The 20,771-nt window shown below is 47.7% G+C and overlaps 1 protein-coding gene across 1 annotated transcript in view; it reads left to right on the forward strand.

Annotated features, from left to right (window-relative positions):
* The window catches only part of LOC119953143 (procathepsin L-like), a 48,719-nt gene that overhangs the window by 24,594 nt on the left and 3,354 nt on the right, over positions 1-20,771 (forward strand). The window contains exons 5-7 of the mRNA XM_038777038.1: positions 8,089-8,313; positions 10,471-10,636; positions 19,204-19,309. Of these exons, the coding sequence (XP_038632966.1) occupies positions 8,089-8,313; positions 10,471-10,636; positions 19,204-19,309 (497 nt within the window). The remainder of the gene's footprint in view (positions 1-8,088; positions 8,314-10,470; positions 10,637-19,203; positions 19,310-20,771) is intronic.

Below are 20,771 nucleotides of genomic sequence, written 5' to 3' on the forward strand. Positions count from 1 at the left end.
CCCTAAATAAATAGATCCCGCCACAGACACCTTAAATAAGGAACACCGCAAGAGACCCCCTAAAAAGACCCCCCCACAGAGACCCCCTAAATAAGGAACACCTCCCAGAGACTTAACAAAATAAACAGACCCCCCCTCCACAGAGACCTGCACAGACCCCCAAGAAGTATTATTCCTGACGGGAACCCCCCCAGAAGAGAGACCCCTGCCTGGAAGCTAGAGAGCAGTTCTGACATAGGATGTAAAAAGGATACTGCTTTAACAGTCACCTGGGCAATACAGCGGTTGGCTCAGGCACAGGAGCCTGTTATTCCTGGAAAGAGAAAACCAGTCACCTGTATTTAAACACCCTCAGATTTTTTATCTGCAAGCCATTCATTAATTTCTCTTTGATATTCATTCTTCTAGGCTATGATTGACAACTTCCACAGTCCTCAGCTGTCAGCATTGTTCAATTGATTGCCCTTCACAATTGAATAACCCTGAAGTGCTCTAACTGCAATGTTTATAAACATCAAGCTTTGATCGACAGCTCCTGGACCACTTCAAACAGAGTTTTTTAAAAAATAAATATTTTTATTCACCTTTTTCACAATTTTTCTCCCGCATTTACACCCAACAACAATCAATAACCAACAAGAAATATCTCAAACCCCATAACAGTAACAACGATCCCATCCTCCCACCATGCCCAGACATCAGCCCGCATGTTAACATAAACAAATGACAAAGAAAAAAAAGGAATCAGGGATTACCCATAGCTATCTTCAACATACACAGCCCCCCTCCCCCGCACCCCACCCACCCTTCCCCCCCCAACTAATGTTCGATGTTATCCAGTTCTTGAAAGTGCATAATAAATAGTACCCATGACATGTAGAACCCCTCCGAGCTTCCCCTCAGTTCGAACTTAACCTTCTCAAGGGTCAAGTATTCCAACAGGTCCCCTCGCCACACCAGGGCACAGGGTGGAGAGGCCGCTCTCCATCCCAGCAGGATCTGCCTTCAGGCGATCAACGAGGCGAAGGCTATGATATCTGCCACCGCACCCGTTTCCAACCCTGGCTGGTCCGACACCCCGAATATGGCCTCACGGGGACCCGGGTCCAGCTTCACATGCACCACCTTGGAAATTACCCTAAACACCTCCTTCCAGTACTCCCCAAGCTTTGGACAGGACCAAAACATATGAACATGATTAGCGGCAGCCCCCCCACAACGTTCACACACATCTTCTACCTCTTCAAAGAATCGGCTCATCCTTGCCCTCGTGAGGTGTGCCTGGTACACCACCTTCAGCTGTATCAGCCCCAACCTCGCACACGAGGTGGAGGCATTCACTCTCCGGAGCACCTCACACCAGACCCCCTCCTCTATAACCTCTCCCGATTCTTCCTCCCACTTTGCTTTGATCCCCTCCAGTGGTGCCTTATCCTTTTCCAACATAGCTCCGTATACCGCTGACACTGTCCCCTACTCCAGTCCACTTGCCGGCAGCACCTCCTCCAACAACGTGGAGGCCGGTTCCTCCGGGAAGCTCTGTCTCTCCTTCCTGGCAAAGTCCCGAACCTGCATATACCTAAACACTTCTCCCTGCTCCAGCCCATATTTCGCTTCCAGCTCCCTCAATCCTGCAAATCGACCCCGAGGAAACAAATCTTTTATAGTCTTAATCCCCTTCTCTTCCCATTTCCGAAAGCTTCCGTCCCACCTCCCTGGCTCAAATCTGTGGTTCTCCTGGATCAGCATTTCCCTCGACCCTGCCCCAACCTGAAGTGTTGGCGAAACTGCCTCCAGATTTTCAATGAAGCTATTACTACCGGACTCCCTGAGAATTTCCCTGGAGCTATCGGGAGCAGCGCTGTTGCTAGTGCCTTCAGCCCCGACCCCCTGCACGAACGCTCCTCCATTCTGACCCACTGGGAATCAACCCCTCTGACCCAGCTCCGCACCTTCTCCACATTCGCCGCCCAGTACTAGTACATCAGGTTCGGGAGACCCAAACCCCCTACCTGCCTTCCCCTCTGTAGCAGCAACGTTCTCACTCTGGCCCCCTTCCCTCCCCATATAAACGAGGTAATCCCCCCCTCAATCTCCCTGAAAAAAGACTTTGGCAGGAAAATCGGTAGGCATTGAAAAATAAACAGAAATCGCAGCAACACATTCACTTTAACCGCCTGCATCCGACCCGCCAGTAACAGAGGGAGACCATCCCACCTCGCCAGGTCGGCTTTCACTCTCCCCACCAAATTGATGATGTTGTATCTGCGAAGCCTCCCCCACTCCCGGGCAACCTGCACCCCCAAATACCTAAAGTGAGTCCCTGCCCTACGGAATGGCAGCCCCACCACCCCTGCCCCCACCTCCGGTTGAGACACCACGAAATACTCACTCTTGTCCAAGTTCAGCTTGTACCCAGAGAAAGACCCAAATACCTGCAGCAACTCCAATATTCCTCCTATTGGCGCACTCGGCTCCGGCACATACAGCAGCAAGTCGTCGGCATACAAGGACACTCTATGCTCTATCTCCCCCCTCACTATTCCTTTCCATGCTCCCGAACTTCTTAATGCGATGGCCAACGGCTCAATCGCAAGCGCAAACAGCAGGGGGGACATAGGACATCCCTGCCTCGTCCCACGGTGGAGTACTTCAAACAGAGTTAAGTGCTATCAATTTCTAGCTGACCATTTCAAAATCACTCAACCGTGAAGGGAGGTGATTGGAAACCACTTAATTCTGTTTCAAATGGTCCAGTAGCTCTAAATCAAAGCTTGATGTTTATAAACATTGTTCTTTGCTTCCAGATAGGGATCTCTCTCCTCGGGGGTTTGCTGATAGGGATCTCTCTTCTGCAGGGCTTCTTGCCAGGGGTCAATTTTCGAGGGGGGCCTGTGGGGGCTCTCTTTATTCAGGGGGTCTCTGATGATTTCCGATGGTGGACATGAGCTGAGCGGTCGCATGTAAGGTGGTTCTTGTATGAAAATCTCGAATTCGATCTTTTAACTCCATCAAATAAATTAATGAACCCCACCCAACCGGGCCTAATCCCCGCAAACCACATCGAGAAATAGAAAAATAGAATTGGAAAGAGCCAACCTCCCAGCCGGAAAAACCAACAAGGATGAGGAAGGAAAACCTCAGCCTTGGAGCGGGCACCCACACGAGTTGGCACAGAACCAGGAAGGACTGATTCCACAGAGTTTTCAGTGCAGGCCCAAGCGCTGATGGACAAACGTATGGCCTTCATCACCTCCCAGCTCCAAGGACACAGAGAGCAGCTGAAGAGAGACCTCCTGGCAGCTGTCGAGACAGCCGTGGAGCCAGCAAAGGCCCCCAAAAGGAGTGGCCAAAATGGAGTGGCGGCTTGAGGCCCAAGAATCGACGGTGAGACACCTTAAGAAGGCCTCCACGGACCAAGGGGACCAGATTGTGGCGCTTGAAGCCAATCAAGACCCAGAAGGACTTAAAAGCAAAAATAGATGGCCTAGAGAACAGGTCTCGATGACAAAAACCTATGAATCTAGGGGCTGCTGGAAGGTTGGAGGGGAGGAACCCCACAGAATACGTATCGGCGACGCTAGGGGAATTGGTCGGCGAGCAGGACTTCATCAAGCCCCAGAGGTGGACCGTGCCCACAGGTCGCTTTGGCAGCTGCCCAGAGCCAGGCGATAATTATAAAGTTCCACAAGTATCAGAACAAAGAGCGGATCCTGAGGTGCAAAGGGCATGAGAGGGTGCAAATGGGAAGGGCATTCCACCTGCTTGTATCAAGACATTGGGGCAGACCTGGTCAAGCGCTGTGCCGAATTTAACAGCGCCAAATCTACCCTATACAAAAGCAAGCTACGATTTAGCATCTTTTACCTTGCCAAGTTATCGGTCACATACCAGGGGAAAGAGTATTATTTTGATGCCCGGAGGAGGCCAAGAAAACCATCCTAAAGAATGGGGAGAGGTGGCAGCCCCCTATCAGGATAGTTACATGGAACGTGAGGGGCCTCAATTGCCCAATGAAGAGATCCAGAGCCATCAAAGGTCTGAGGGTGGACGTAGCCTTCCTACAGGAAACACACCTGAGAGAGAGGGACCAACAGCAAGTAAGGATGGGCTGGGTTTCACTCATGTTTCGACAATACTACAAGGGTGGGGTGGCCATATTAATTAACAGGACAGTCTCATATACAGCGACGGGGCAGTGAAGGACCCAGGGGGATGTACATAATCGTCAGCGGGACCCTAGAAGGGGCTCCGGTAGTTTTGGTAAACATATACACCCCAAACTGGGACGATGCAGAGTTCATTTCGAAATGATGGCTGAAATCCCGGACTTGGACACCCACTGACTAATCATGGGGGACAACATTAACTGTGTACAGGTCCAACACCAGGACAGGTAACGTGTCAGGCATGGCACAATAATTGAACACCTTTATGGAGCAGATGGAGGGGATGCAGACCCATGGAGGTTCCACCACCTAAGAGAAAAATAATTCTCCTTCTTCTTCCACGTGCACAAGGCCTACTCATGGATAGACTTTTTTGTGGTAGGGAAGAGGATGCTTCCAGGAGTAACAAAGGTGGAATACTCGGTGATTGTAATCTCCGACCATGCGTCGCACTACATTGACCTGTGGTTGGAGAAGGGATGTGCCGAACGCCCCCCATGGAGTCTGGATGCATCTCTCCTCGCTGATAAGGAATTCTGTACATAGGTGTCCCAAGCCATTAACAATGATCTATCCTGCAACCAGATTAGAGAGGCCTCACCTTTCATGTTCTGGGAGGCACTAAAGGCGGTCATCAGGGGTGAAATTACAGGTTATAGGGCCCTAGTGCCAGGAAATAAAGGGAAGTCAGGCAGCGGCAGATCGACTCCATACTGGAGGTGGATCGGCAGTACTCCATATCCCCACCGTGGAACTGCTGGCGGAAAGGAAAAAGCTGCAGATTTGACCTGCTCTCCAAACGGAAGGTAGTCCACCAGCTGTGCCAGGCAAACATGGAGTCAAAGCCAGCCGCAGGCTGGCACACCACTTGAGAAAACAGGAAGCCACGAAAGAGATAGATCAAGTTAGGGACAGTAATGGTAGTATGGTAGGGGACCTAGACAAGGTCAATAAATCCTTTACGCACTTTTATCGAGAGCTATACACCTCCAAGCCCCCGGAAAGGGTCTTGGGGATGGAACAGTTCCTCGACAGACAGGATATGCTGGTGCTGGGGGAGGACAGGAAACTGGTGCTGGAAGCACCGCTGGGGCTGGACAGAATTGTGGAGTGCATCAATTCCATTTAATCAGAGAGAGACCCTGGAGCGCACGGATTCCCAGTAGACTTGTACAAAATATTGTCAGCAGCGTTGGCCCCGCACTTGTGGGAAATGTTCAACGGCTCACTGTCAAAGGGGACCATGCCGCCCACACTGGCACAAGCCTCAATCTCTTTGATTTCCAAGAAGGACAAAGACCCGACAGAGTGTGAATCATATAGACCTATCTCTCTCTTAAATACTGACGTGAAAATCTTTTTAAAAATAGATTTAGAGTACCCAATTATTTTTTTTCCAATGAAGGGACAATTTAGCTTGGCCAATCCACCTAACCTGCTCATCTTTGGGTTGTGGGGGAAACACACGCAGACACGGGGAGAATGTGCAAACTCCACACGGACAGTGACCCAGGGCCGGGATTCGAACCCGGGTCCTCAGCGCCGTGGGCAGCAATGCTAACCACTGTGCCACCGTGCTGGCCCCTGATGTTAAAATTTTAGCGAACGCACTGGCAAGGCGACTGGAGCTGCCGTCCAGAAGTGACTGCGGAAGATCAGACCGGGTTTGTTCAGGGGAGACAGCGTACGGCAAACATCAGATGCCAGCTGAACGTAATAATGACCCCATCCGGGGAGAAGACACCAGAGCTGACCGTCTCCCTGGACACTGAGAAATCCTTTGATTGAGTAGAATGGAGGTATCTTGTGGAGGTGCTTGAACATTTTGGGTTTGGATCAGGGTTGACGGCGTGGGTGAAGCTCCTGTACAACGCTCCTATGGCGAGCGTACGGACGAACTCCACCAGCTCCGTATATGTCCAGCTGCACGGGGGAACGAGGTAGGGGTGCCCGTTATGCCCGCTCCTGTTCACACTGGCAATCGATTCACTGGCCATCACCCTTCGATCGGCGGATTGGTGGATGGGCATCTGGGGAGGAGACAGAGAGCATAGAGTCTCGCTTTATGCGGTTGACCTGATCCTCTATGCATCAAAACTCCTAGCCAGTATGGGAAAGATAACAGGACTCCTTATGGAGTTCAGCACCTTCTCAGGTTACAAACGCAACCTGGGAAAGAGCAAAATCTTCCTGGTGAAACCCCGAGAAGGAGCGGAGCTGGAAGAACTACCGTTTAAAGTGACCCAAACTACCTGGGGAAAGAAGCAAATTACTGCGGAATCTGGAATGGGAAATCAAAAGAGAAAATGCTTGAAAATCACAGCTGGTCTGGCAGCATCTGTAAGGAGAGAAAAGAGCTGACGTTTCGAGTCCAGATGAGCTTTTAACAAAGGGTGCAGCTAATTAGGGAAGGGGGGCAGAAAAGGAGGGATAGGGAAAGCTATTCAGAGGGAGGGGAGCTCGGGAGGAACAGGGTGTTGCTCTGTTTACTTGCTATAAATATGGCGCCTCCCTTAATCCTAATTATGTTTGCTTTAGAGTCGCCAGGTATCTCTCGAAACCGCCACAAGGCTCAAAACCGAATACTGATCAAAGAGCCAATAAACCAGTTAGCTAGTTCAAAGTCAATACTATTTATTTACACACACAGTAATATCTACTCATGCACAAAGTACTACAAACTGAACTATCTCTAACGCTAACGCCTATACTTAGCTTCAGGTACCCACTCAGTCAGAGGAACAATGGCCGTTGTTCGGATCTGAGGTTGTTGGGTTCGAAGAGGTAACAGGAGAACAGCTAAGGTCATCTGTCTGGTAGTGAGCGTTGACCTTGGACTTACGTGTTTCTGGTGTAGCTGGTGGATGGGTCTCTCCGCTTTGAGAGCCAAATCCAACAGAGCGATTCTCTCATGGGGGTTCCTTCTTATACCCGGAGGGGCTTCGCGTGCTTTTAGGCGGGCCTTAAACTTGGCCCCAATTAATTGGGTCGCTTCTCGATCACTGGTATTGATCTTGACCAATAAAGGGATGGGTGTCCTGATGGCTGGGCGTGTCCTAGGTGGCCGTTGGCCTGGCTTTGTTTACACTTTTGGTTTGGGGAACTGGCGCCGGGGTGTCTGGAGCTAGATCGGTTGCTTGAGCGTCTTTCCTTTGTTCCCGGAGATGGGGCATCAATATGCTAATTGACCTATAGTTTCAACTCCGTTTGGCAGCTATTCCCCCAATATGCATGCAGGCTCTGTGCCTGCTTGCTTTCCTAAGATTGTCCACAGTTCCCTACATTCTTTGCGAGTGTCCATTTTGTATTCTGGAAGTGGCCATCCCAGAAGGCTAAAAGGGAAAGAATGGAGAGGAGGGCCACTCACTGGAAGGATCACAAGCCTCCACCACACGGGGAGAAACTGAGGTAACGAGCAGACCCACCCTCCCTCGAAAACCCAAGCTCACAGGGGGAGGGTGGCCTCCCCCCACCCCCTTCCCAGCTGAACGGAGTTTACTGATGAACAAGGGGAAGGACCCCAACTGCACCTGTGGGGGTAGAGCTAAGGGCCACCCCTACCGTCAAATGGCAGGAGCTCTGGCTGAACCTCAACAGCCACTGTAAATACCGAACACTAATGTGTAGATGTAAATATTAAATAGCGTTGGAGGCCCAGTCACGGTTACAGTGGCAGCAGGGGGCTCAAATCCTCTTCTTCCTGTTGTTGGTTATTATTACCGTTATTGCATTGCCTATTACACGCGAAGCTCAGTTTCCTCTTTCATTTGGACCTATGACATACCCCCACCTCAATTCTCTTGCTATTGCTTAAACCATGTTTACTGTGGGCCATTCTTAAGCCATAATGTGTCTAAAAATTTCATTTGAGATGTTGTAGCTATTACTGTATTCATATCAGTTACTGTTATCTTACCAGGGAAGATGTGGCTCATGCTGGGCTTTCAGTGCTGTTGGTGCCCTTGAGGGACAGACATACAAGAAGACGGGAAAGCTCATCTCCTTGAGTGAACAGAACCTCGTTGATTGTTCCAATTCAGAGGGCAACCATGGCTGCAATGGTGGGCTGATGGAATATGCCTTCAACTACGTTCAGTCTAATGGTGGGATTGACACAGAGGATTATTATCCTTACACCGCAAAGGTAAGTTTCTCCAAATTTTCTCCCATTGCTTTCCAACTTTCCTGAATGTTACTGCTTCATGCTGGAGTGCAGTTCCACAATTCTAAGGTCGTCGGTAGTACGTCACCTAAATAGCTTTCCTTCATCTCTGTGCCTTGATACTGGGCCCATTCAGCCACGGTATCATGGCAGCCAAGCTTGATCCTGGCTTCACTCAATCTGTACATGTCTACTTTTGATCAGATAGGGATTAGGAACGAGGGGACGAGCAGCACGCCGTTCGCTGACGGCAAGATTCTCTGAACTCGCTGCTGTCAATGGGACTTCCATTGAAGCCACCTCATGCTGTTGGGAAACCCTGCGGGCGGGGATGCGCTGCCGGCAGCAACAGAGAAACCCGCCGCCTGTGAATGGTTGGAGAATTGCGGCCGAGATGTCTGGTTGCTTTACCTCCTGTAGCTGAGGACAGCTGTAGAACTCCCATCCCTTTGCCAGCTGGGATCCATCAATCTGCTAAACACCTTACAGCCAGTTGGTGAAGGAGGCCATCAGATGACAATTTCCCCTTGCTTTTAGATTTATTCATTAAGTGAGACACTGCAACGTTTAGCTCCTGACTCTGCAAACCAACACAAGTTTCAATAAGAGTTTATATACATATCAAATAATCAAATTAACAAATTAACAGAATAACTGCTCTGTAAAGGGGCAATCTGACAAAAAAAAAGAAAACTTTACAGAAATGTATCAAATTATGTGTGTGCATATATAATAATTATTAATTGGCCTGAATTTTAAAGCCGACTCCTCGCTATCCAGCAAAAACACATCCCCACTGACTCGAACAAGACCACTGCCGTTTAATGCTCCACAAGGCGGGACTTCAATTCTCACTTGGGCAGAAGTCCCGCTTGGGAGAGCAGCTGGCCAATCAGGTTGGCTGGCAGCTCCACAGCCCCTCCAGGCACAGCGCTGCAGTGGCCATAAGAGGCACTTCAATAATGTGCCTGGAATGAACTGCAGGGAGCTGAAGGTAAATGTCATTGAGAAAGAGGGGGTAGGGGACAACTGGGGCGGTCGTGAGGGAGCATTTGGGGTCCTGGGGTATAGGTCGGTGTGGGAGGGTCTGGAAGTCTTTGGGCCTTGAGGGGAGGATGATCCCAGTCAGGAGGGGGCTTCTGATGGAGGCATTTGCCACAACATCAGGACATCCAAAAACATTTTACAGCGAGTTATGTATTTTTTTTGGAGATCTGCACCTTTAGCTTCAAATGCTGCCTTGTGCTTTTTTTCACCTCCCCAGTGCCCCAGTATGTTGAAATGTGAAGTTAATCCATGAACTTCTACATGCCGTAATTCATCAGAATTGATTTCCCGGTTTCTTCAGCACAGCACATTGAGGACAATAGGGGGGGGCCCTCCTTCTCAACCTTGCCCCTTGCCTGAGATGTGGTGATCCTCACGCTAACCCACCACCAGTCAGCTCTCACCCTCAAAGGGGAAAGCAGCCGAGGTCATCTGGGACTATGGCGACTTTACTTTTACATTGAGGATAATTAGGTGGAGAGGATCCTGTGCACGATAGGTTCTTCTCATTTTCTCTCTGTTTATTCAATTGGGAGGAAGATTGGATATTCTGCTGCACTGTTTGATTATATGCAACTACATTGTGCTGAACCCAGGCAATCTTTTTGGTTCAAGTGTAATCTTTGGCCTCTTTAGCTCCCTTCCACGTGAATGATGTCCTTCATTCTCACTTTGGCCTTTCACCAAGTTTTATTAATTTAAAAATGCTAACAGTTGCTAGAAATTATCCTCGATGTTCAGAACTGAACCCAAAACTTGATTGGTATCCATTGCTGGCAGTTTTTAAAAAAGTAGTTAAATCATGGATAATACATTTTGCATCTCTTTTAAATCTGAGTGAAGGTTTTATCAATTTGATTCTTTTTAAAAATTCATTCATCTGGACCATTTCAGTGGGCAGTTAAGAGTCAACCACATTGCTGTGGATCTAGAGTCACAAGTAGGCCAGGTAAGGTTGGCAGATTGACAGACCTTCAAGGCTAAGCCTGAAGGGTTAAATAATCATGACCAACAGCTGAACCGTCAGTTTTACACCGAGGATTAGTTTTCGTATCTAGTTAAATGTTTTTCTTCTGATTTCCTCTCTTACAGGAAAGCACCTGTAAGTATAATTCTAAATACAGTGCAACCACATGCCATGGTTCCAGCTTCGTAGCCAGGGGTAATGAAGTGGCGCTGGCTGAAGCAGTGGCCACTGTTGGACCAATATCAGTCGCCATTGATGCCAAACAATCATCATTCCAGTTCTACAGATCAGGTAAATAATGGAAGTCTGATCAGTTACATTTGCCCAATTCACATATTGTAACTGTTTTGTTATGCTCTTGACGTAGCATAAGCTGCTTCCTTGTTGTGCACTCTGACAAAGGAAGGTTCAGACTTGAAGATACCTTGAACATATTTATTAAACTGTTAACGATTCTCCTACTTGGATTCGACTCTCCTGTTAAACCTGCTATAGCTACTCAGACTGATGAACCAGTCTGCTACAATCCAGGTGGTGAACAAAAGAACAAAGAACAAAGAAAATTACAGCACAGGAACAGGCCCTTCGGCCCTATCAGCCTGTGCCGATCCAGATCCTTCATCTAAACCTGTTGCCTATTTTCCAAGGTCTACTTCTCTCTGTTCCCCACCCGTTCATAGATCTGTCCAGATGCATCTTAAATGATGTTATCGTGCCCGCCTCTACCACCTTCTCTGGCAAAGCATTCCAGGCACCCATCACCCTCTGTGTAAAAAACTTTCCACGCACATCTCCCTTAAACTTTCCCCCTCTCACATTGAAATCGTGACGCCTTGTAATTGACACCCCCACTCTTGGATAAAGCATGTTGCTATCCACCCTGTCCATACCTCTCATAATTTTGTAGACCTCAATCAGATCCCCCCTCAACCTCTGTCTTTCCAATGAAAACAATCCTAATCTACTCAACCTTTCTTCATAGCTAGCACCCTCCATACCAGGCAACATCCTGGTGAACCTCCTCTGCACCCTCTCCAAAGCATCCACATCCTTCTGGTAATGCGGCGACCAGAACTGCACGCAGTATTCCAAATGTGGCCTAACCAAAGTCCTATACAACTGTAACATGACCTGCCGACTCTTGTACTCAATACCCCGTCCGATGAAGGCAAGCATGCTGTATGCCTTCTTGACCACTCTATCGACCTGCATTGCCACCTTCAGGGTAGAATGGACCTGAACTCCCAGATCTCTCTGTACATCAATTTTCCCCAAGACCCTTCCATTGACCATATAATCCGCTCTTGAGTTAGATCTTCCAAAATGCATCACCTCGCTTTTGCCTGGATTGAACTCCATCTGCCATTTCTCTGCCCAACTCTCCAATCTATCTATATTCTGCTGTATTCTCTGACAGTCCTCCTCGCTATCTGCAACTCCACCAATCTTAGTATCATCTGCAAACTTGCTCATCAGACCACTTATACCTTTGTCCAGATCGTTTATGTATATCACAAACAACAGTGGTCCGAGCACGGATCCCTGTGGAACACCACTAGTCACCTTTCTCCATTTTGAGACACTCCCTTCCACCATTACTCTCTGTCTCCTGTTGCCCAGCCAATTCTTTATCCATCTAGCTAGTACACCCTGAACTCCATACGACTTCACTTTTTCCATCAACCTGCCATGGGAAACTTTATCAAATACTTTACTGAAGTCCATGTATATGACATCTACAGCCCTTCCCTCATCAATGAACTTTGTCACTTCCTCAAAGAATTCTATTAGGTTTGTAAGACATGACCTTCCCTGCACAAAACCATGCTGCTTATCACTGATAAGTCTATTTTCTTCCAAATGTTAATAGATCCTATCCCTCAGTATCTTCTCCAACAGTTTGCCTACCACTGACGTCAAGCTCACAGGTCTATAATTCCCTGGATTATTCCTGCTACCCTTCTTAAACAAAGGGACAACATTAGCAATTCTCCAGTCCTCCGGGACCTCACCCGTGCTCAAGGATGCTGCAAAGATATCTGTTAAGGCCCTAGCTATTTCGTCCTTCGCTTCACTCAGTAACCTGGGATAGGTCCTGGGGACTTGTCCACCTTAATGCCTTTTAGAATACCCAAAACCTCCCCCTTCCTTATGCCAACATGACCTAGAGTATTTAAACATCCATTCCTAGCCTCAACATCCGTCATGTCCCTCTCCTTGGTGAATACCGATGCAAAGTACTCATTAAGAATCTCACTCATTTCCTCTGACTCCATGCAAAATTTCCCTCTTTTGTCATTGAGTGGGCCAATCCTTTCTCTAGTTATCCACTTGCTCCTTATATACGAATAAAAGGCTTTGGGATTTTCCTTAACCCTGTTAGCCAAAGATATTTCATGACCCCTTTTGCTCTTTATTGCGCTTTTGAGATTTGTCCTACTTTCCCGATATTCCTCCAAAGCTTCATCAGTTTTGAGTCGCCGATCTTATGTAAGCTTCCTTTTTCATCTTAGCTAGTCTCACAATTCCACCCGTCATCCATGGTTCCCTAATCTTGATGGGTGTGATGCGTTTAAAATCAACCCTGTCTACTCACTAAGTGTATCCACGGGAAAGAGGAAGATCATGTATGCTGTGTGCTTTTATATGGGTTGGTGTAATGCCCTCCTGTGGCTGTGTCACCTTTGTGTGTGTCGTGAATGCCTATTGGTTGTGTCCTATCTTACTGGCCTATTGGTTGAATGTCTGTGTGTCATGTCTCTGGTGCTCCTTCTAGTGTCTAGCTAGTCTACGTGTATTTACATTAACACCTTATGTATTTACAGTGATGCATATCACCACATCCCCCGCTTTTTCATGTTACATATTTTCTGTACAGTGTTAAAGAAAATTGAACAAAAACAGGTAGATAAGTGATGCTATGTACAAGTTATGATAACAGTGATCATTAAACAATAAGTCCAAATCATATGCACGAGTCCAAAATTCATTAATTATTATGATCGAGTGTCTTTCTTGTTGGGTTGGTGAGTTAGTGATTTTGATGGTGGCATGTCCTTGTGAACGCCATCGGTGTCCCTGTGCCTAAGGAACCAAGAAGTGGTAAAATCACTTCATTGTCTGATGTGGACTCTTTCTTTCTTTCGATGCTTGTGGTAGCGATGTATGCAATCTGTGTCGTCCTGCCATGGTGTGTCACTATACTGAGCTCAGCAGTAACAGTGTCCCTCATGGGCAGAGTTTTACCACGTCGTATCAGTCGTAGTTCCAGTGGCATTGTGTTTGTCATGCATGTTGTCGACGTTGTTGCCTTTGGTACGCTTCTGGATGTTGTCTTTGATGTTGTTGTGTTGGTTGGTTTTGTTGTCGTGTTGGCTGTGCTTAAGGACCACACTCTGTGGATAATACGAGTCCTTCACACAGTTACTCGTGTCAGCGTGCTTTGTGGCATCTTCTGTTTCCTTGAGCGTGCCGTCACTGAGTTTGCGGCGCTCCCCGTCTGGAGTCATGTCTGGCTTACTTGAATCAGCTTTGGCTTGTCGATTCTTCCCATCTGGAGTCTGGTCTGTTTCACCTGAGTCAGTTTTGGCTTGTCGATGCTCCCCGTCTGGAACTCTTTCTGGTTTACCTGTGTCAGCTGAGGTTTCTTGATGCTCCACATCCGGAGTCAAAACGTTCAGGAATGCATTTGCTTGCGGAGAGGCTCGAGCGAATGAGGTTTGAAGTAACGTGGTGTCACCGGAGTCACCAGTAGTCTCACTGTGATTGTCAAGTGCCTCTGTACACACTAGCTGAGGTCTGTCACATTGCACATCTTGTATGGGAAGTGGGATGCCGTTGTCACTTGTCGCACATACAGTGGGTAGAGCCTCAGTGTCTTCTTGTTGTTCACTTGAGCTGGGTAGACTGTCAAAGTCTTCTTGTTCGCTGGAGCGTGATAGACTGTCATAGTCTTCTTGCTGTGCACTTGAGCATGGCAGACTGTCATAGTCTTTCTGTTGTTTACTTGAGCGTGGCAGACTTGCATCGTCTGCTGCTGGTTGCTCAGAGGAGGTTGCTAGACCCTCATGGTCTTGTTCATGCAAGGACTGCTCGCTGGAGTCTTGCGTTCCTTCAATCGTGGAGTCTGTCCAAGAGCTCGCTGTGGAGCCTTGTGTCACTGGAGTCACTTTCTGTGTGGAGACGTGCAGTTGTCTCACTATGGAGTCTTTCATCGCTTTCAGTGTGGAGGCTGGGACCCTTAGTGGTGTGTGGACCACTTTCTGTGTGGCAGCAGGCCGCTCTCTGTGGGCTTGTACCGCTCTCTGTCTCTTGGCATCAGGCCGCAGCATAATCCTGTACTCATGAGTCGGGATGTCATATATACTGGGCTGAAGATCCTCAAATCCGAAGAACACATCCGCGTCTGTGTCGTCTAGAACACATCTCGTTACGGTTCGGATTTGGTACTGGGGTCGCCATCTCCAATGATGAAATCATCGTCTGAGTTGTAGTCTTCAAGGACTGTATCATCTCTTTGGGTGGTTCTAACTGCTTGTTGGAGGGTTCTGTGGAGGTTACTTTCAGCTACTGGTCGAATTTCAAGCATTGTGCTGTCATTCCAGGTGAAAGAATCTTGTTTTGAGGCTTAATTTTTTTTTTCTTGTTTTGGGACATTTCCCCTTTAAGTGGGCATGGCCCGGGGCCTCTGATGTCACGATGCTTGTGACGTAGAGCGTAGGCAGCGATTGCGCAGATCGCTGTTCCTTTACTTTGCTCATTTCTCTCAACTGCACATGTGCGGCACCTTTTCCAAGATGGCCACCATCAAAATTGTTGTTTGCTGCTCGCCCACCCCGGCCTCTTGGTTAGTATTGGCGCCTCTTTTACTGATTTCTGTTGGTTTCTTTGTCTTTTCTGCGCAGTATCGTTCGAATTTGTCCAGGACTGTCTGGAATTCACTCTTGTCTTGCCCTTTAAAAAACTTGAATGTTTTGAAGGTTTCTTCTGCTCTTGCACCCACGATGGTGAGCAGAAGTTCTGTCTTTTCAGCATCGGCCATGTCTTGTAGGTCGGCTGCTACCAGTAAGATCTCAAACCTTTGCCTGAATGCACGGCAGTTTTCACTGAGATTGCCGTGGCACCTGAGCCGCTATGGAATCGGAATCTCGAACATCCTGCCTGGGGGCTTTTGCTGGTTGTCACTGTTTTGTTGAGTTGAACTATAGGGATTCAACAGGTTACTCCTAGGTACCATGTTTTGTTATGCTCTTGACGTAGCATAAGCTGCTTCCTTGATGTGCACTCTGACAAAGGGAGGTTCAGACTTGGAGATAGCTTTAACACATTTATTAAACTGTTAACGATTCTCCTACTTGGATTCGACTCTCCCGCTAATCCTTCTATAGCTACTCAGACTGATAAACCAGTCTGCTACAATCCAGGTGGAGGGTGTGATGTGTTTAAAATCAACCCTGTCTACTCACTGAGTGTCTCCACTGGAAAGAGGAAGATCATGTGTGCTGTGTCCTTTTATATAGGTTGGTGTAATGCCCTCCTGTGGTTGTGTCACCTCTGTGTGTGTTGTGCATGCCCATTGGTCGTGTCCTACTTACTGGCCTATTGGTTGAATGTCTGTGTGTCATGTCTCTGGTGCTCCCTCTAGTGCCTATCTAGTCTACGTGTATTTACATTAACCCCTTGTGTATTTACAGTGATGCATATCACCACAGTAACGGTGGGTGGGAGTCTGGTGACATACACAGGTCAACTGGTTCAGGAGCCTAGATCATCTCTGGAATCTTGAGTGGTTTTTAACCATTATTTGAACTCTGATGAATTATTAGAATATTCAGAAATCCAATCCTTTATCCCTCCTGTTACCAGTTAGTATCACTGTGATCAGGTAAGGAGGGAATGAATGGCTCCCCTGTTTTCCCTCTCTTTGTTTGACTGTTTTGAAAAAGATGTACTCGCCAATTCAGTGAGTGTTTAACTGTTTAGGAACTGTGATCATAAAATAGCGAATTAAATAAGTTTTCTTGAGTTTATCAAGGAAACGGGGCAGCAGGGTAGCATGGTGGTTAGCATAAATGCTTCACAGCTCCAGGGTCCCAGGTTCGATTCCCGGCTGGGTCACTGTCTGTGTGGAGTCTGCACGTCCTCCCCCTGTGTGCGTGGGTTTCCTCCGGGTGCTCCGGTTTCCTCCCACAGTCCAAAGATGTGCGGGTTAGGTGGATTGGCCATGCTAAATTGCCTGTAGTGCAAGTAAGGTTAAGGGGGGGGTTGTTGGGTTATGGGTATAGGGTGGATACGTGGGTTTGAGTAGGGTGATCATGGCTCGGCACAACATTGAGGGCCGAAGGGCCTGTTCTGTGCTGTACTGTTCTATGTTCTATGTTCTATGAAAGATGTTAGCTTTATTGTACTTAAACTGAGTAGGTTACAGAGTGGGGAAAGATAGATTTGTCAACTTCGAGTCCATCGAAATAAAAGGGGCACACAGTCTGTAGTTTGGTGATTCAATTGGCTTCAGGCTGAATTTGGTGGTCTTGTGACTTTTCTTTGGTGGTCAAAGGCAGGTATATGGAGTTAGTTACCATAAGGTAATGAAGAAAAAGTTACCATAGTCCCAGATGACCATCGGCTGCTTTCCCCTTTGAGGGGGAGAGCTGATTGGTGGTGGTTTAACCTGAGATCACCACACCTCAGGCGAGGGGCAAGATTGAGAAGGCGGGGCCTTCACGAATAACCTCTAGTGGTTACAAATCTAACCGTCCGAAACTTTCCTCAGAAGACAACCCACCCATTCCTGGATTAGTCTGGTAAACCTTCTCTGAACTTTTTCTAACCCATTCACATCTTTCCTTAAATAAGGAGCCCAATACTGTACACAATACTTGAGATGTGGTCTCACCAATGGCCTGTTGAACTGAAGCATAAACTCCCTACTTTTGCATTCAATTTCCTTCACAATAAATGATGACATTCTTTCTAATTACTTGCTGCACCTGTACATTAGTCTTTTATGATTTATGCACTAAGACAATCCCTTGAATCTCACACTATTTAGATGATAGATAGATATTGTGTGGGATTCTCTGTCCTGCCGCAACCATTTCCGGGATCCACGGGATCCTACATCCCAGCAGCCGGCTAATGTGGAAATTTGCAGGCGTGAGAGGAGGAGGAACTGCCGATGGAGAATCCAGCTCATTATTTCCTGGCCCTTTGGCTAAGAATAAGCGTCAGATCAAACCCAAGATGAGGTGCGATGCCTTCTCTTGTGAACTTGGATTTTGTGTGTCTCTCTTGTGGAGACCATGAATTGGCTTGAATTTGAATTCAATTTGTTGGAGCAAGCAATAAAATGGATTAAGGGTTTGCCCTGACCACTCTGCGCATTGGCTTTGTAACTTTAAGATTGGGATTAAAAATTAAAATAAATAAAAATTAAGATTTGAAAAAAGATAATAGATAGACCTGTGCCTTTGGTGTTCATAGAATCCCTACAGTTCAGAAAGAGGCCATTTGGCCCATCACACCTGCAGTGGCACTTGGAAAGAGCACCCTGTTAAGCCCACGCCTCCACCCTATCCCCGCAACCCAGTAACCCCACCTAACCTTTTGGCCACTAAGGGGCAATTTAGCATGGCCAATCCACCTAACCTGCTCATCTTTGGACAGTGGGAGGAAACCCAAGCACCCGGAGGAAACCCACACAGACATGGGGAGAAAGTGCAAACTCCACACAGACCGTCACCCGAGGCTGGAATTGAACCCGGGCCCTTGGAGCTGTGAGGCAGCAATGCTAACCACTGTGTCACTGTGCCGTGTTGTTCTGCACCACACCCATAGCCAAATGGCTAACTGGACTAACTGGAGCGTTCCTTCAAAGAGCTGATGCTGGCACAATGGACTGGATAGCCTCCTGTGTTGTATCATTCTGCCTGCCATTGTGAGATGTATGAGAATGACTGGTTGGAGATTCTGAATAAATGTCTTAAATTTAAGAACAGCCTACGTACAGTTACAGAGAAAGTTGGTTCCTTGAGGAGGTGAATTTGGCCATTGACCCACATATTAGGCCAGATCTTCCAGCAGGTCACGGCAAAGGGATCGTCTGGTCCTGTAGATAGCGCACCCCTGCCGGGGGTTTCCCGGCCTGGGGTGGGGGTGGGGGGTGGATTTAATGAGAAATCCCATGCTAATTTGATTTGATTTGATTTATTGTCACATGTATTAGTATACAGTGAAAAGTATTGTTTCTTGCATGCTGTACAAACAATGCATACCTTACATAGGGAAGGAAGGAGAGACTGCAGAATGTAATGTTACAGTCATAACTAGGGTGTAGAGGAAAGATCAACTTAATACGAGGTAGCCATTCAAAAGTCTGATGGCAGCAGGGAAGAAGCTGTTCTTGAGTTGGCTGGTACATGACCTCAAACTTTGGTATCTTTTTCCTGACAGAAGATGATGGAAGAGAGTATGTCTGGGATGTGTGGGGGCCTTAATTATGCTGGCTGCCTTTCTGAGGCAGCGGGAATTGTAGACAGAGTGAACGGATGGGAGGCTGGAGGTTGATGGATTGGGTGACATTCACAATCTTTTGTAGTTTCCTGCAGTCCTGGGAAGAGCAGGAGCCATACCAAACTGTGATACAACCAGAAAGAATGCTTTCTATGGTGCATCTGTAAAAGTTGGTGACAGTCGTAGCTGACATGCCAAATTTCCTTAGTGTTCTGAGAAAGTAGAGTCGTTGGTGGGCTTTCTTAACTATAGTGTCGGCATGGGGGAGGCCAGAGAACCTCACCCATTTTCTTACCTTAAATCTGGGTACAAACTGAGAGCTGACTGTGTGTCTCCAATCATTCTAGGTGTTTACTATGAGCCAAACTGCAATAACATTGTGTTCAACCATGGAGTACTAATAGTGGGTTATGGAAGTGAAAATGGACAGAACTATTGGATCGTTAAAAACAGGTACTCCCAACCAAGTATTCATTTATATATATTTATATTTATAAACTATATATATATATATATATATACAGTCAGTTTTTATTATTATGATTTATTTGTCTTGTTTTATTACCCGTAAAATACTTTATCTGTTTTGTTTCTCTTGCCATTGAAACACTTCATTTGTTTAATGTGTTTTTGTTGCCCACCAAAACACATTGGGCGCAATTCTCCGCCCCCCACGACGGGTCGGAGAATAGCGGGAGGGCCTCTCCGACATTTTTCCCGACCTCCCGCTATTCTCCCCCCCCCCCCCCCCACGACCGCCCCACGACACGAATCGCTGCTCGCCGTTTTTTTACGGCGAGCAGCGATTCTCCCCTAGCCGATGGGCCGATTTCCCAGGCCTTTACGGCCGTTTTCACGAACTCCAACACACCTGTTCTCACCGTTCGTGAAAACGGCCGCAAAGTGCCGTTCTCGAGAACCATGGCTCTGATTGGCACGACCGCACCGATCGCGGGCAGCGGGTCTGAACCCCGCGCACTCTTTGTTCCTCCGCCGCCCCACTGGATCAGTCCGCGGGGCGGCTGAGGGGCATAACGGCCCGCGCATGCGCGGGTTTCACGCATATGCGTGATGACGTCACCCCGCATGCGCGCGTTGGAGCCGTCCAATCCACGCATGCGCGACTGACGTCATCGTGCGCGTCAGCCGCCGTTACCCTTGGCGCGCGGGCTTAGCGAAGTTCGCTAAGCCTGCGATGCCGAGGTTCACGGGGCCCCGCTGCTAGCCCTGACCGGGAAGCAGAATGGGGTCCCGGGAGGGGGCGCGGAGGCTGCCGTGAAACACGGCCAGTTTCACGGCAGCCTTCACGACTCTCCGCATTTGCGGAGAATCGCGCCCATTATGTTATCAGAGTTACTGTCGGCCCGATCTCTGACTGATTTTCAGGCCGACAACGGATGTCGAGAAGCCTGTCAAAATTGCCATTAAAAGCCCTTGTGGACTTCTGAGAGTTCATTGAGAAGGCCTTTGATTTGAAATCGGGACTGTGTCTCAAAGTTGCACTTTCCTGGGTATTTTCAAAGTGCAACTGCTGCCACAAAAAGTTCTGAATATCCCCAACCAAGTATTCATACCTAAACCTGAAGTCCACACAATCATCCATATATGTACATGTATGCAACATATTGACAGGAATAAACATGAAATTTACTCTTATATACTAATGTTTAACACTAGTGAGAAATTGTTTAATAAACAAGATTTATATCTCTGACCTAATACATCAGAGTACAAAACAAAATTGCAAAACCTTGGTGATACAATTAGAAAATGACGGGGGTAATCTTCAGTGGGAAAATGGCAGCATTGAATCAGCTGCCGTTTATACATTCCAACCAATATTATTGACTTTAAGGGGGAGGCACAGTGGCTACTGGTTAGCATTGCTGTCTCACGGCGCCAAGGCCCCAAGTTC

The sequence above is a fragment of the Scyliorhinus canicula genome, chromosome 18 (genome assembly GCF_902713615.1).
Source record: "Scyliorhinus canicula chromosome 18, sScyCan1.1, whole genome shotgun sequence".
NCBI lineage: Eukaryota > Metazoa > Chordata > Chondrichthyes > Carcharhiniformes > Scyliorhinidae > Scyliorhinus > Scyliorhinus canicula.